General features: G+C 40.1%; 1 protein-coding gene across 1 annotated transcript in view; it reads left to right on the top strand.

Annotated features, from left to right (window-relative positions):
* The window catches only part of LOC127662397 (ALK tyrosine kinase receptor-like), a 643,215-nt gene that overhangs the window by 230,070 nt on the left and 394,861 nt on the right, over positions 1–18,284 (top strand). The window contains exon 2 of the mRNA XM_052153544.1: positions 4,950–5,063. Coding sequence (XP_052009504.1) covers positions 4,950–5,063 — 114 coding nt within the window. The remainder of the gene's footprint in view (positions 1–4,949; positions 5,064–18,284) is intronic.

Below are 18,284 nucleotides of genomic sequence, written 5' to 3' on the forward strand. Positions count from 1 at the left end.
TTGGTCAGTTTGTGTAATGTTTAAAAAGATGTCATGGCAGTAGAAGCGGCACAACTATGACGATCAGCCTATAATCCCACCCATGCTGAAATGGCACTAAACTGCAGTGGAAATGCAAGCTTATAAACGTAATTTGAGTAGAGTTGAGGCGAGTCGAACAGTAACGTGCAGTGGAAAAGTGCTTTTATATGAGTGTTCTTACCATTTGAAACCATTTATGTCTCTGTTCCTAATAAAGTCACTGGTTGACTGATTTATGAACCAAAACCATTGTTTTATCGCATATTGAGCGCATGTTTGTTTTGGATTCTGTCCATGTTGAACTAAACAATCCTAAATCCAATATTTCAGCAGGGAATACTTTCTATAAAAGTTCTGTGACCTTTTAGATAAAGACATTTTATTCCTTACTATCATATCAATAGCACTAAGAAATAGCCTGGTAATTAATCATGCGTGTTAAATTGGATGTCCTCTAGTTTATTGTGTTTATATGGAATCACTTTAAGCAATGCATTGATCATGGGAAGTGAATTGATGAGCACCATGCAGCTCTAAATCCCTTGACTCTAGTCATCCATAACACTGTTGATGGTCTGACAGGGAATGAAGGAGTGCATGTCTGCAATCAGGTGTGCATGTGCAGGTCACGTGACTCTGAAAAACATCCTCCGCACATGTGCAGAATACTGACGCACTCTAGTCAGGTCCCTATAAGAAATCAATGCTCTTCTGTGGGTTTAATTCAGCCCTTGACATTTTTCTATTTCTGTCTTTCTGTTCTCTTCTTTCTAAAGTCTTAGGCTTTGACAAGAACTTAATGACCCGCCAGTAGTGGACGGGTAATCAATTTATGAGAGCTTTAATGTATGTATCCACATCCAATCTTAATGAATACAAACAGAGACACCTGCTTTAATATCTACACTGCTCTGCATTAGGATGATGGGAATAGAAGTGGGTCACAGGATTTGCATGGAGCTGTTCAGAATGTACTGCTTGTTCATATAGGCCCTGATCTAATTTTCCTTTATTTTAAACTACTTTTCACCTCTCTCATTCACAGTGACAGTCATGTCTGAAGAATGCATAGGTGTGATTAGCAATGCGGTTGCTGTGATTTTGCCAAGTAGGACATGTTCCTGGATCAACATCATTTGTTGAACCTTGAATAGCATTTCTGTCAACCAATCTGGAATCTGTTATTTTGTGTGAAATACTGGTTCCCTGTGGAACTTTAGTGCTAGACCAGCATCTATGATTAAAGGACAGTCTCTCATCCTTCAACAATTTTCAGTTAAATTATGAAAATCAAAACAGCGCCATCGCATATCTCAGAACAGCATTCTGAGATTCTGTTCTTCTCGCCACAATTATACAGTGTGGTTATCCGAGTTACCGTAGACTTGGTCAGTTCGAACTAGTCTGGCCATTCTCAGTTTTAATCAGCAGAACTGCCTCTCACTGGATGTGTTTTGTTTTAGCACCATTCTGAGTAAATTCTAGAGACTGCTGTGTGTGTAAATCCCAGGAGATCAGCAGTTACAAAAATACTCAATCCAGCCCGACTGGCACCAACAATCATCCATGCGATTATCTAATCAGCCAATCGTGTGGCAGCAGTGCATAAAATCACGCAGATACGGGTTAGGAGCTAAAAAATAAATTCAAGGACACAAAAATAAATTCAACAGATCTTGAAGGTTAAAAAGACCCAATTTAATCTAGTTTAAAGTTTAAATGTAATTGCAGAGTTTATAGATTGAATGTATTTTTTTGAAAGACCTTCTAACCAGCAAGTCATATCACCCTGTCCCACTGTCTAATATTTAGGAGGATCTGATAAGAGAGAAACACCATGTGCAACTCCCCTGACACTCCTCTATGGGTAATAGAATTTATTTCAGGATCACTGCACCGCTGGCAAACAAAACCCATGAGGAGAACACTACATCATGTCCTATCAAACATGTCTTTTACCACACCCGGTTGTGCTTCTAATCGAGCGTTTGTTGTTTATTTATTTATTGAGAGAGAGAGAGTGAGTTCTGGCTGAGCAGGTCTGAGATTGGAGCACTGGGGGATGATGGGTGATGAGGGGTGAGTGGGTGCAGAGTTAAGTCTCAGCCTCATTGATCTGATAATAGAGGGCTCGTGTGTTTTCAGAGACAGAAGCATATCCAGCTGCAGGTGGCCACGTGATAAATGGAACAGATATTTTGACACAGGCGGGACAGAAGAACAAAAAGGACACCTGATGACAAATACAAGAATAACGAGAAACGCTCATTGCTGTTTGTTCAACTAGTCACTTTTAAGTCCCAGTAGTTGATTTTTTATTAAATGTAACAAATCCTGTATGCTTTTTTGACAGAAAACCTGTTCCATATGGGCCATGCAAAGATACAGAAGTTCACAACATGTACCAAGTAAATTTGTACTTTGTTCTGCTTATAGAGCACAACAGTCTCAGAAGTGAAAATCCCATTCAGTTTATCCATAGACAAATGTATTTTTAATGATAGCTTATAACCATTTCAAGACAAACCTACCTTGAGGTCCGAGGTTGTTTATCAATGGTATATGCTTCTGTTGAAGCCATCCGTCTGAATTGTTTCAACTTCACTGTTAGATTTGTTTTGCAATTCCTGGTAAACAACTACATTATCCATGGTACAGCAGAGAACGCTTCACCAATCACAGAACCTCGGCCAACAAAGACTGCAAAATTTGCCTCGGAGCAACAGCCCACTCCCAAAACGTACTGTGAGTGACGTGATCAAGTCGGTCTCCCTATATCCTTAAACTACTTTAATAATCTGAATCTGAATATTTTGCAACAAACTTAAAATATATTGTTTCTATATGTAGGTAATCAACAAACTATGATATATTCCTAGAATTTCTTTATTCAATTGCATCATTCACAATGATCCATGGGATTGTAGTTTGTACCCTCATGAAAGACGGTAAGTACACAGTCTTGCACCTTCGTCTTTTTATCCGATTTTCAAAACAAAGTTTGTGATGTTCTGATTCACCTGGATGGTTTGGTTCATGGATTAATCTCTTTTATGTAGGATTATGTGAAAAGCATATGAAAAACAATAATGGGGAAAATACTTCTGGAACCCAAATGCTGAATAAGTGGGTTGGGGTGCTGGGTTTTTGAAGAACTGTGTGGAAACACAGAATTGGTGCAGGTGTGGGTCTAGGGTCAATGAATGATTGGGGCTGAGTATGTCATAAAATGTGTGATATCTGTTTCGTATTTGGACCTAAGGCACTCAGTAACCCTCATTTGTGAAGTTAATTTTATTTGTATAGCAATTTTCAAAGCACACATAATTTCAAAGCAGCTCTACAATAAATTAAGTCCAACAGTCCTCATTGTGCTGTTTAAATGAATAACGTGATTGAAAATCATGCCTTAAAAATTATTATTATTAGTCTGTAGGCCCCCAGTGAGCAAACCAAAGGTGACTGTGGCAAGGAACACAGAACTCCATTAGATGTTAGTTTATGGAGAAAAAAATAACATTGGGGAAACCAGGCTCAGCTGGAGGAGCCAGTTCCCCTTTGGCTATTTAGCAAGGATATAATTTCAATATTAGTTCTCTACTGTATGTTTAGTACAAGTTATATTTCATGTGAGTAATTTGTGTAGATGTTGTGGGAAAAGTTTAAAACTAAGTCCACCCTGAATCGACTGCAGAAAGTCATCCAAATGGGACTGAACTTGCAACCTTTGTGTTAGTTGAACAGAAACCATCTTCTGACATGTCCTATCATGTTACAAAGTGTTAAACTAATATTGAGACTAGGGTTGCCGACTTTTTGTCATGTGAATACAGGACTCGAGCATTTTGAGCACTTCAAAATGTTTCACAGTCAATTCTTCTGCGACAATACAGGACACATTGCCTTCAAAACATAACATTGCTGTCCTCTAAAATACTGGACAATAGGCATCTTATATGAGCCGTATTCGTTTTGGCCAAAAAGCAGGATATACGGGAAATTTGGCAAGAATAATGGTGGGGTGCGTGAGTGTTGTTGGTGGTGTTGTGCGAGTGTGTCTTCCGTCAATGGGGCTTGTGCACATCTTCGTTCCAACGCATTTCTTTAGGGTTAGGGTTTGTGCAATGATGATACAGTTTGATCCTTTTCTTTATTTGTGCTTGAGGGGGCCATAGGTATAATTTGGGGGCCAAATCCCTCCCCAACACCCACCAAAATCTGACGCTGCACTCTTGGCAACAACTAAACAATTGCTAATTTGCAGGAATGCATTGTTTGCTGTTTTAGAGAAGGTACAAGGAAGATTCATGCAGGGAAAAGACAGAGGTATAATGCAAAAACTGGAAAAAAAACTTTAAATATATATGCTGATCTTACCACTGTCTTTGTTAAGGACATCTATGGTGTTTCTTGATCCTAAAATTTGCTTAGAACAGCGGTGCTCCATAAAGAAATGATCCGTGTCAGCAATATCTTTGCAGGTGTGTAATCAAGGCAGATTATAATAAGCAAACAACTAAAGTAAAACTAATTAAGAAAGACAATTTTGTAACAGGCAGATAACTTTTTTCAAACACACATACCATATCATCAAACACCAACACAATATTATATTCAGTTTAAAGCATATAAAATCAAATAAAGCATTGAATTGAACAGATTTTTCTAAAGACATATACTTTTGTGAGTTTTCTCCTTAGAGCACAGTACCATACATGTATATTCTAGCAGGCAGAATAATTTATTTTAAATGTCAGTTTTCTATGTGGGAGGTTTTAGAGAAAGTGCCCTGTTAACCTTCAAGACAGAGACTGAACTGTTCTATTGCTGTGATAATGCTTGTATCACATAGAGCTTGTCTCAAGTCTTTTTATGACAATGGTATATTTGCAAAGGCCCCTGATGGAAAACCGTGCATTTGTTTGCAGATTGGCCCTCATCCACACACTCAAGAAATCCCATCGCCACCCCCAAATACTGGAACTTTTCTTGGATATCGGAAGACGAGCTGACTTTCCCTGAGGACCCTTTATCAACTTCAGGTCAGTCACCTGCCATCACTATCATAAAGCTTCTTAAACTTTGTGGTCAGAGAGAACGGCAGTTCCTTATAGGATGTGATGCATGTAGGCAGATGGTTGTCAGTCTGCATAAACATCCATGTCTCCTTCCCAACACATTCATATAGCATTTGACAGCATGGTCTTGAACTTGCGGCAAGCAGCCATGAGAATCAAGCCGTAAGGATTACAAATGATGTAACATGCTAGACAGTAAAGGATGTTTTAAAGAAGATAGCACAGAAACTGTGTCATTCATATTGGGCTGCTTAGATGAATTCAGTGCTTCTCTGTGATGGATGAGTGCTGCGCAATTCTGTTTGAGAATGCTCTAAAGTGTAACTTTTTCCCTACATAGTACTTGCAATGGCTAGGGAATTGTTAGAAAAGAGTCTGCACAATTGTTTGCATGGATGAATAAATCAACATCTATATATAACCCGCAGGGGTGTAAAGTAACAAATTGCAAATACTCACATTACTTTAATTAACTACTTTTTCCCAAGAATTGTACTTTTTAAAGTAGTTTAAAAATGGTATACTTTTACTTTTACCTGAGTACATTTGAAGTGCTGTAACTGTACTTTTACTGTGTCTGTGTTTGCTTTGTCATGATTTTATTTTTATCTATCAACATGATTGGGTAGGGAGAGTCTTGTGACTCCTGTCAAATCAAATCACATGTAAAAAACTTGAACAGCAGCTGCAGATCTGGTACCAAATATGGAGAATGCCTCAAGCACAGTTCAACACCTAAAAGGGCTTTTCGCAGTTAAAAAGGCCAACTGCATGATCGTTGAGTTAAACTTGCTCAAGCCAGATATCAGCATTAATCCTGCCTCTAATTTGAAGAAACATATCGAGGTAAATTTCATATTTCTGCTTACTAGATTCTGAGTGTCTATAACGTAGCCTGTTATTTAATTATCTATCACTAAGATTATTAGGCTGCTGTGAGAGAATAATGCAATGTTATCAATAGGGCTGGGCAATAAAATGATCTAGATGTTTATCGGAAAAAAGAGAGATGTCCTCAATCAAACTTTTGAGTAGTTTTCTATATTTAGCGAATGTTCTACTTCTAGAACAGGGGTGTTCAGTACATCAATCGCGATAGCAAGAGCACCACTGGTTGCTTGATCTAGATGAAATATAAAAGATTGACTTTTTATTTCCCGATGTCTGTAGCTGCATGCTGTTTGATTGACAGATGGCTAATGTTTGAGCGCTAAAGCCGGTTCACACCTAAATGATCAAATACACTTTATAATTCCGCCAAACCAGGTCTTGATGAGGATTTAATGTAAACGCAGTTGTTTATGTCTAAAGTGAATATAAACAGTTGGATAAAAAGCTTATTTGCATCAAAATGTTGGACTTGAAGTGAACATGTAACCAAATTGAGTCTTGTGGGCTATGTCATATAAAGGCTATTAATCAAACAACATTAACAAGGAAACAAGAAAATCACTCACTACTTTTGACAGAATAACTTTAGTAGCTTCAAAAGTATTAATGTAATAAAACAGTGACATTTTTAATAATACTGACCCCTGATGTATAGTGTGTTAATTGGTATAATAAATTACCAGGAAAGTAGAGATGATAAAATAATTTATTACGTCAGCAGAAAATTCCACCTGTCACAAACTTCAGAAAATTGAGCATCATGCATTAGAATGAGAACACAACTATTTATTGGCTTAAAAGATACAAAAATGAAATCAATGTTGAACATTGTATCTCAAAAGGAGGACAATGTGGCCCCCATTTGAAGAAATAATTCACCCAAAAATGAAAATTCTCTAATCACTTACTCACCTTCATACCATCTGTCTATGACTTTCTTTCTTCAGAACACAAATTAAGATTTTTAGAAGAATATTTCAGGGCTGTAGGTCAATTCAATATATGTGAAGGGGTGCCACAATTTTGACGCTCCAGAAAGCACATAAAAGCAACACAAAAGTAATCAATAAGACTCCAGTGGTTTAATCCAGGACTTCAGAATTGATATGATAGGTGTGGGTGAGAAACAGATCAATATTTAAATCCATTTTTGCTAGAAATTCTTCTCTCTGCCCAGTAGGTGGAGATATACATGAAGAATGTGAATCATCAAAAACACAAGAAGAAAGTGAAAGTTAAAGTGGAGATTGACTGTGCAAAGTGGAGTATTAATAGTAAAAAAATAAAAATTATATTGATCTGTTTCTCACCCACACCTGTCATATCGCTTCTGAATACATAGATTAAACCACTGGCACATGGATTAAACTACTTTCATGATGATTTATGTGATTTGTGGAGCTTCAATATTTTAGCACCTATTCACTTTCATTGTATGGACCAAAAGAGCTGCAGATATTCTTCTAAAAATATAAATTTGTGTTCTGCAAATTCATACACATCCAGGATGGCATGAGGGTGAGTAAATAATGAGATAATTTTCATTTTTGAATGAAATTATTTAAATTATTAAATGGTGAATTATTCCTTTTAAAGCATGATGTAGCCTCAAGCTTCTACTTGAGCATGATTTTTCAGTACTCTTTCCACCACTGATAACCTGTGAGAGCTCATAGGTGTTTGATTAAGAGATGATGTCTTTAATAAAATGCTTCAAGGCCTTGTTTAGATCAGCAAAACGAGTCAGTGACTATGCCAGTTTTCCTGCTGGGCCCCGATGTCAGTTAAAGTCTTTAAACAACCATAGTTTATGTCAGAGGTCAGGCTATCTGCCATAATTTAGCTGTGCTGTTTCCAAGAGCTGTCACATGAAGCTGTTTATGCCACACTTCATTTGATTGACATGTGGAGATTGGGGTTTGGGTGGCTGTGGCTGGGGATTTTTCAGGCTTTGTAATTAGTGTCCTTCTACTGGCCCTGTCTGTGATTTATGTTTGGCAACAGAAACCAGATTACATCAGCCACCCATTGACATAATTCTGACAGTGGGGTGGTCTGAATTTTTAAGGTGTAAAGGGGAAATTTACTGAACAGTTAAGGGTTATCCCAGCTGAGTAGGTCCTTACAATGCAAGTGAATGGTGATCCAAAATGTGTTGTGCTGAAGAAAGAAAGTCATACACCTGGGATATCATGAGGGTGAGTAAATGATGAGATAATTTTCATTTTTGGGTGAACTATCCCTTTAAGCCACTTTTGCAGATGATATTTCAGTGTAAAATCTGAAAGAAGTAGCTGCCCTCAGCTCACATTCTCACTTGCAAAACACATGTATTTTGTTTATGTCAGGACATCCAATATTTTCTAAAAGAAAATAGATCGGGGATAAAGCAGTCATGCATATCGATTTATGGAGTATGACATTGCCAGCTTTGATCTAATCTGTGAAGCAAAACAGCTGCTCAGTCTTGGGTTTACAAATTAATGTCGTGCCGCTCTGATGTCACAACGATGTCACTGCTTCCACTCTTACTGCTGCTCAAGATCACCTCAATCTCCATGGAAAAATCATTTTAGATCGACCCAGATAGCTGAATGAGATATGAACCCAACCATAATAGGGTGCGCATAGCTTCAATCTTGTCTTCTTGAAGAAATTTGCAAATTAATTCAAATAGGGCCGCTGGGAGAGGCAAACACGTCCACTCAGCTGAGCCTGGTTTTATATGTGGGTGGATGAGCAGAAGCTATTGCTGTAGTTTTCAAACTTTTAATGCCAAGGACCCCCAAAAATTATGATCCCCTTTTGATGGATGCCCTTGGATATTGAGATGCAAATAAGACACCTGAGGTCATTTGTTATGGTTTGTTATGATAGCGTTACACAGAGTGTCTGGTGATGTCATTGTTTTGATTGAGAAAAGCTTCCAAACCCCCATGTCATGCAAAGTGTTTAATCTATATATAATTTAGAGACAGTTTCTACTTGTCAGAATAACTGCTGTAGCTGAATGTGATCAGAGCTTTCAAAAAAAATAATACACAGGGCTTCATGCACAAGCCTGAAAAGCTGGATCTTGATTCGGCACATTCAAATTTGGTCCTGGATTTTAGCTGACCTGACTTTTAAAAGATAATTTATGCAAAGGTCTGTACATACAGCTCCAAAAATGTTTGTCACATCTAAAAATGTATGATTGCTTAGCCTACTTCATTTTTAGGCAAATATTTTGCAAAAAGAAGTACTTTTTTAATTATCAACAAAACAATAGATATATGTATATTTCAAAATGTAGACACTGTTAGGAATATTTTGGTTCTAGTCGTGATCTCCAATTCCCCGGTCCCGTCTTTCTATGTTCGTGCCCATACAAGAGGCCATATACAGATGTTCCAGCCGTGATGCCTTACAGTTGACCTTAGTCAGATCACAGAAATAAGTATGCGGAACATGATAAAGAGGAAAAACGGTCAGCAGTTGCTAAATATATTGACTCACTATCGTGTGCACTGCAGCCTGCATCTGGGGTCAACTGAGCACACATGGAAGGTCAGAAGCACACACACACACACACACACACACACACACACATAGAGCAGAACAGCATGTACGATTTCATATTTTTCACAGACGCAAAAGTATTTGAAATCAGGTTGTGTAACTTGTGGTACATCTACATAATTAATAATGATCAACAGATGGGTCCTTCACCTGCGGACGTGAGCAAAACAACTCATCGCCTTAATAACTCGAGACAACTGACCCACTCCCCTGAAGTGTCCCGGCGAAGACATTTCTTCTCACCGTCGAAGATGCTTCATCTGTGGACAGGCTCTTCACTACAGACTCGTCATATAAACAACGTGGCGCCTGTAGTGAGACTTCTGACCCGCTCCACTGCTGTGTTTGGCAGATATCCTTGTATCCTTTTATCATTATACAAGAAGCTATACATATAGATAGACATATTTCATAAAAGAGCCACTTGCGTGTAACACTTCTTTTCCAATATGTCGTTATGCAAGTGTTCAGCAAGTGTAGCACATGAGAGCGGCACATCCTAGCGTCAGATGCACATGAGAGCTGCATTCATGACTGTGCTGCACTGACGCTGAAGCAGTTCTCTTGGAGAGACACTGCCCTCACTGCGAGAGCATGAGTCTACTGATGCTCCGCTCAAGGGTCTCTGGGTCCGATCCCATCTCCAGAGACCTCCCACCCCCCTCCTCTGTGTTAGATCCCAAGGGAACACATGAGGCACGGTGGGGTAACAAAGTTGACATGAATGAATTCAAGGAGGATCTCATGCCTGTGCATGCCCAGCAAGCCACCCGATCATCCAATGTACCATCTTTGCCAATGCAGTATGCACGTGATGAGCTCCGGCCCTCTGTTTAGGAGTGCACAGCCTTATCATGTTTGGCGGGATCTGACAGTGGGGATAATGCCATATCCTCACAGCATCAGAAGTGGGCAGGTGGGCGGAGGATGTTGCAGTGCCTTCCCCCAGTGTGGGTGAGGAGCATGCACATGCCACTGGTAAAGAGCTGCTTGGCATCCTCTCACGGGTGGTTAAGAAGCTTGGTTTACAGTTGTCATAGAGAGTTGGCCTAGAGAGTCAAGCTGACACATGATACGAAATTTCATGATTGCTTCAGAATGCCACAGCGGGTCACAAAACACGAAGACTCATCCCCGACCAAAGCCACGGACACATATATTCACACGCTGCTCATTCTTAGCCACATTACAAATGTGTTTCTATGTGTTGTGTTCACATAAATAATGTTCTTCCACAAAAGAGAAAGTTCTAGCTGCTTATTCCCTCTTGAAGTTCACTGGGATGTTACACAAATGTGTTTCTGTGTATACAACCACTTCCTGGTGGCGAGCAGCAATCTATACCCTATAGCGAGCAAGCTGGCACACCTGTTATCCTGCTAACGGCGTTCTGTCATCGACAGTCCCGTCACGGGATGCGCCAATGCGGTGGGCAGGAATTCAAAATCTCCTCTCAGAAAATGCAATAGAGATTATTCCGAACTGCAATGCCCACAAGGGTTCTACAGCCGCTGATCTCTCATTCCGGAGTAAGACTGTGGGCTTCAGCCCATTTCAGATCAGAGATGCTTGAATCGCGAGCTTGCAAAGCACCCATTAAAATGGTATCTCAGAACCAGATGTTGTTGCACATCTGCTCTCGGGCCGGTTTGCGCGTGACAAGTGACATGTACTTTCATGGACAAATTGCACCTCATCACAGGCTGAATGTGATATTCACATTCGAGGGAACATCTTATCAATTCAGATAAGATCAATTCCTGGCTCCCTGTATGTTTGAAGTGTATCGATGCAGCACTTGCTACATTTAAGCTGAGAGGCTAGCGCATTTTTCTCGATTATTGGCTATTAATAGCCCGATCAGAGGCTCTGTTGTGCGAACATGGGAATTTAGAACTCTGCAATTTGTGCAGCCTGGGTTTTGTGTGAAAAACACACTTTTGCACAGTCAACAGATTTCCTTTCTAGGGGTCTGACCTGAACATGCCACATGATAATATTGATGGTCTTAGAAGCAGCGGCAAGTTAGATTTGTCCTTCGCCACCCAGATTGAGGTGAGTCACTACGCCACCATGAGGACTTAGAGCACATTGGGAATTGGGCATTCCAAATTGGGGAGAAAGGTCCTCAGGTGAAAGGTGGTAACCAAGGATACGTCCAGCGCAGGCTGTGCTGTGGACACCCGGCCTTCGGTACCCAGACATGCACAAAGCAGGCATGGAACTTCAATCACCTGGAACTACTAACTCTCTCTTGGCCTCAAAGTCTTTTCATTCCAAGGTTGCAAATCACCATGTTCTGATTCGATCGGACCACATGACAGTGGTAGCTTACATAAATCGCATGCCCTGCTAGAGGTGGATGCCATTCTGCATGCTGGAGCACCGTCCATGAGACGCCTCTACATACTAAGTGGCATGTGTTTAGAAATTGGTGAACTTCATGTATCGAAAAGTCAGTGAATTGCTTCCTCACAGTCCTACAAAAGCGGCTGGACACATATCTCACCCTGTCAACACTTAAAGTTTATGTAGCCACTATGTCGGCATACCATGCCCCAGTGGCTGGCTCCTCCATAGACAGATACTGTATGTTCAAATTTTTCTGTTCCTCAAGGAAACAAGGTGATCCACCCCCCACATTGCTACAGTCCCAATTTGGGATTTAAACATGGCCCTGAAGGTGCTCAGAAACCACCATTTAAACAATTGAAATCTGTTGATTTGCATTTTCTTTCTCTAAACGCTGCACTCCTGTTGGATCTGGTCTTAGTTAAACAGGTGTGTGATATGCAGGCACTGCTCATGCCTGGAATTCAGGCCAGGTTTTTTTTAAAGCCACCATCAAACCCAGAAAATATGGGAAAAAGCTATTTGTCAAAGATACTATCCACGCCCTTCAGGGCTCAGGAGGTCCGCATACAAGCCTTCTTCCCCCACCATTTAATTCGGATGAGGAGCAGTTGATTGATTTGTTATGCCCTGTGCGGGCATTACACCCATATGTTGAGCGCACCCTCCAGGTAAGGCTGTTGGATCAGCTCTTTGTTTGTTATGGAGGGCACATGGAGCGTGATCACCCTTGCTTATGAATCACATGGTGTGAGATGCCCTTTTGGTGTGAAAGTGCATACAACCAGAGGGTGGGCTACCTGATATATATCTGATACCTGTATGTAGGCTTGTTGAAATCCCCCCCACCCCCCATCCTTATATGTCACAAGCACTTCCAATAAGATATAAAACCTTCTTTCCCAACCCCAGTTGTGAAGGGGTTAAAGTTATGCTGTGTGAATTTATAGAGTTCATGTAGATTGCCACGCTAGATCTGATTTTCACCATGTGGGGTTATTCATTATTCTATACACTTGAAATCATGTCTTTAATAATCACCATCCTGTGGACTGTGACTTTTCAAGTGTTTATACCTCTGGGGTATAACGTCATGTAGTGTGGCGTAATTTGACTCTGTTCCCTAACAGCGTTTATGAAATGTTGAGTGAACTGAATTGATAGGGACTGTCTCTGGTTACAAATGTAAACTTGGTTCCCTGAGATTAAGGGAACGAGACAAAGAGTAAGCTGGCCGCACTATTACTTCAGAGTTTCAAGGTACGAATGATGTGCTCTTGGCCCTCAGTCAGAAATTTCTGAAGAAATTGTGATTTTGCACCTGCTTACAGTATAAAGGCCAACTAAGCATCTGAAGGGTCAGGGCTCAAACACAGTTGCCAATCACAGGATTGGAGTTATTGTACAAGGGCTTCAACTATGTCATCAGGAAGGAATTCCCCATAGCGTTTACATAATGTCTCATTCTGTTCATTTCAGGAAACCAATTCATCTGTAAAAAAAGTTGAGGTCTCACAACATAAATATAAATAAAAATTCCTGGGACAGTGGGCATGGTCAGCAGTGGAGTGGAGGGGAGAAGGGGGAGTGAACATAACAACTGTCTATCTGATATAGTCAGCTTTAATTTACTAATGCAGTTAACAGCATCATATAATCTCACAATAGCTTGTAACAAAATGCACAAATAAATCATTCAGTGCTTAGTAATCTCACAATACATCACACAGAAACACACTGCTCATTTAACTTTTTATCTGTAACTAAATTGCAAATGAATACCAAGCCATTAGACATTGATTCACTAATTTGCGTAAGTGTTTAGATTGGTTAACACACTAACATTAAAGTAATATAGTTATTCACTTACCCTGATGCATCACATATGTGTATGACTGTCTTTCTTCAGCAGAACACAAATGACAATTTTTTTGAAAAATGTCAAAGCTCTGTAGGTACTTATAATGTAAGTAAACAGGGTACCATCAGGCTGATGGTTATTTGATGGTCCAAAAGGCATATTTAGGCAGCATAAAATTAACCCTGTAAAGCTATTTGAAATGAACTAACTCTCGCATGCAGTTCGTTCCTGTGATGTATACAAAGCACGCACTTCCGACTTCTCACATGAACACCCCATATCACTGATGCATACATTTATGCAGCAGCTGCAGATGCGACTTTTGTGTAAAGGCAGAGTAAACGGGATGGCTCATAATAAGCATTTGGTGGGTCACATCCACATCAGAAACTTGCAGCACTATTGCGGAATAGCAGTTAATAATGACAACAATGGGCTACAATGAATAGGTAAAAAATCAATATAGATAAAGTACGCCTACTGCAAAGGCTGAAATAGAGAAAAACAGACATGGATTAGATCAGAGTCCAAACGACGACAGGAGAACCACATGTAAATAACTACTGTAAAATTTGTGGCTTATAGACGAATGGGAGGCTAGTTCAGTGTGACACATACTGGAACTGTAACGTGCAGGTGCTGGAAGCTGTGCTGTTGAGGTGGCCCGGGATGTGAGTGGCTCGCAGCGACTTGAGCCGCCACTGACTCCAAAGGAGGAGAAGATGTGCGTATTGTGACATTCAACGAGAGTGTAGGACTGAGCTGCCACACCCGAGGGTGGAAGTCCAGCTGAGTCCTCAGCATCAGACATGACGAGCCCACTCACCGATGCCACAATCGATAACTAATCTTCGTTGCGAGCTCCGAACGAATGGGAGGTCCATGGGGGAATACCCTGCGGAGAAGCTCCCATTGATGTCCCCATATCACCCCAGTTCTAACCGACCCTGCCTCATACCCTTAGGTAGAAGGACCGAGTCGGCCCCCAAAAACGTAAGGCTGCGATCTTGGACGTCAGAAGCGGAGAGATATCGACCGCAACCAGGAAATATACACAAATGAAAAGGCATCTTGAAAAAGACACTTTCGTTTGCGCCACTCTTAGAGGAAAATATACTTATATATCTTTTGTGTATTTATATAGGAAGATCTGCTCTGCTGTCGAAGCACTCAGAGGTGTTGCTCAACCCACAAGTAGTGTGCGAGTGGGAAAAATGCTGTAATGCGCCGTAGATCCAACAGCTTTGGAGAGAGAGAGATGAAATGGAATGGCAGGAGGGATTCAGCTCAGTGAATGCTTCCGCTCGGCTCCGAAGAAGAAGTCTGAGTGTGCGTTTGCAAGCGGCACTCCTTTTATACCCGTATGTCCAGAGGAGTGGCATACAAATTCCACAAGCTAATTCTCATTGGCCTTTTCTCAAATATCAGAGATGTCTGGGCTTCCAAGTGTGAACCTCTAGTGTCAACTCATCAACACAATATCGAGTGAGTGACAGATAGGGAACAGCTTGTATTTGAGAGAAGTGATGTCACTCTCTACCCCAAGTGGTCCAAATCACTCCTAACCGGTGTTGTTTGTGCTCAATTTGTGCCAGTTTGTGCTGTTAAAAGAAACATCATAACGTTTTCCTTTCTTTGTAATAAATAAGATAGCTTTTGGGAGCCGTGAAATCGTGCAGGCTAAACCACATGTCAATCACTCTCACCTGTCTCAATCGTTTGTGCTAGCTTCTGGTTTGTGCCATGTTTAATATCATTGAAGCATACATTTTTTGGTAAAGATTAATCTTTCAGCCCATCAAACTCCAAATGCAACAGCAAAAATTGTCAGTGTTTGTGCTGCAAATTATGATTTGTTTGTAGGCTATAGGCCTATATGAGACTGCTGAACAAAGCTGTACATCATGTTTATGAAGGTTAATTATACAGAATTGTTTTCACAAGGAAACATTCAGCTCTGAATTAGCTTTTATTCGTTTTAATTTAGCTATAAGCTAGCACGATTTGTATTGACAGTGTTTGTGTAATTGCATAGGCCAATATGTTAGCTAATATTCAAAATAAATTTCAGTGCAATGTTTGAAAACATGTTAGGTGCCATTCAAACTATAGGTATCTCGACTCGAGATGTTTAACATTTTAGGTTCTTTTTAACTTGACATGGCATCTAAAAACATGAACCAGCCGTCAAAGACGTTTATCTAGTGCATGTTTACATTGAAATCAATAATAGAACAGCGCAAATGGACACAAAAATGCAGTGTAAGACTAGAACACTATAGAAAAGTTTGATCACACTGGCCTATTCTATATGTGTTACTACACATTTTATAATTTAGAGTATAACATCATCAAAACTAAGAAGTAACACAAAACTATGGAAATTATGCAGTGACCAAAACAAATTCAATCAGAAGCATCTTATATTTGAACTTATTCAATGTACCCTTTTGTCTTTTCCAGCTCTGCCCTAATCAACTTCAGGTGCATCCTGGGATGCTTTTTAAACACAATTGAAAGATTTTATATGCTGGACACTTGTTGGCTACTTAAAATTGTTTTAATAAATAAATAAATAAAAGGTTTGTAAATAAAATCTATAATTAGGAACAATTTATTTTTGAGTACAGAAATAATCCCAAGTGTTTGACCATAAGCCTTTAGATCAAAAGGTTTTAAGATTATGGGTTATGATGATTCTTTTGACAGCACAAATCGAGCACAAACAAACCGGTTCAGAGTGATTTGGAGTGACGTCACTGCTCCCAAAAAGTTTCTTGCTATATCTAAGGAAGATAAGTTGTTAGTGTTTCTTTTAACGGCACAAATCAGCACAAACCGAGCACAAATGAACGGCACCAGTTTGGATTGATCTGGACCTCATGGGGTGGAAAGTGACATTACACAGTCAAAAATATGTCTAATATCTCAAACACCGAACCAGCACAAACTTTTATTTTTTAATGGTATAGATTTGGTAAAGATTTAATTATATTGGGTGCCAACTTCACGGAGGTGCTTTAGTACAGGATCTGGCGGTATTCTTCATTCGCTCGGTACCTCAAGCGGTTAAGTAGGCTGAGGCAAATGGCGGTGGCTGCACATGTTTCAGTTAGGACGCAGGTCGGCAGGCTTGTTCTGTTGACAGCATCACGATTACCAGCTGCCATGGACACAGCGAAGACATCCTGGACTCCTGGGCTTCCATATAGCTGAGCTGTGAGTAGTAATTTGTATTCGGATGGTAACACCTGGCAGCGTTTTAACAAACCCATGTGTGCTACAGTAGCTCTCATTCTCAGCTTGTGTGATAAAGGAGTCCGGGGTCACTGTGACATTGCAGCCTCATTAACTAAAAGCAAACTCTATTTATAAGTCTTCCTGCCACCAAAAATGAATAAAAAGGTGCATCTGCATTGTGCTAACTGAAACACCAAGAATGAATCAGTCACATAATTTATCCCCTGCTGAAGCAATTTAGCCAGACCATTAATATTCGTATTTTGCCTGTTGACTTTCCAATGTCATCAGCCTGCAAATTCCTTTTGTTGCAGGTGTTTATCTGTGCATCAAAACGCGTCCAATCATTTTACAATGAGTCAACATTAATAACTTGAGTAAGAGACTCCTAAATACCTTTTTGGTTTAGCTTATCATTAAACTGCTGTGGACTAATGATGACAAATTTTCCTGTGTTTACAAATCCTTTCTTTTACCAATCGAGAAATGTATTTACTGCATTCTACATCTCTCGTAGGCAGACATTTGATTTACGGTATTAGAAACGTTTTGGCTGGTTAGCATACATTTAGTCTGGTTGTATATGCCATAGCTACCCTATTCTGCAAGCAAAAAGTATCTTTCTCCATTGACAGCCATTCAAAAGTAGCCATGTATTGTGATGAAATAAAGCTTTTTGCATGCAGTATATAAATCACCAACATGCCATTATATTATAGTAGATATTATACTAGAGACTGATTGTTTTGGAATGTTTTCTTTCTTTATTCCCCTTTCTGCTGCCTTTGAAATTACAGCTTTTGCAGAATATGCTTTAATCGTTATCAGACAATCAGCGATATCTGAACTCATGATTTACCTGCGGATGGTAGAGCGGGTCGGCTACCAATCGCAGGGTTGGTGGTTCGAATCCCGGCCCACACGGCTCCACATGCTGAAGTGTCCTTGGGCAAGACACTGAGCCCTGAGTTGCTCCCAATGGCAGGCTAGCACCTTGAATGGCAGCTCTGCCGCCATTGGTGTGTGAATGTGAGTGTGGATGGGTGATTGGGACACAGTGTAAAGCACTTTGGTAACCTCTAAGGTTAATAAAAAAGCGCTATATAAGTGCAGACCATTTACCAACCTATATACTAATTGAAACTGAATACCCATGAGCAAGGATGGCATCCAGGAGGTCCAGCGGAGGCATCAACTACCATTGAGGTGAATAGTAATGCTAATAGATAGCTTTCTCCAGGTAATATTGACCTCCATGTGTCCAAATTGCAGCTTATTCT

Source organism: Xyrauchen texanus, chromosome 22, assembly GCF_025860055.1.
Source record: "Xyrauchen texanus isolate HMW12.3.18 chromosome 22, RBS_HiC_50CHRs, whole genome shotgun sequence".
Lineage (NCBI taxonomy): Eukaryota > Metazoa > Chordata > Actinopteri > Cypriniformes > Catostomidae > Xyrauchen > Xyrauchen texanus.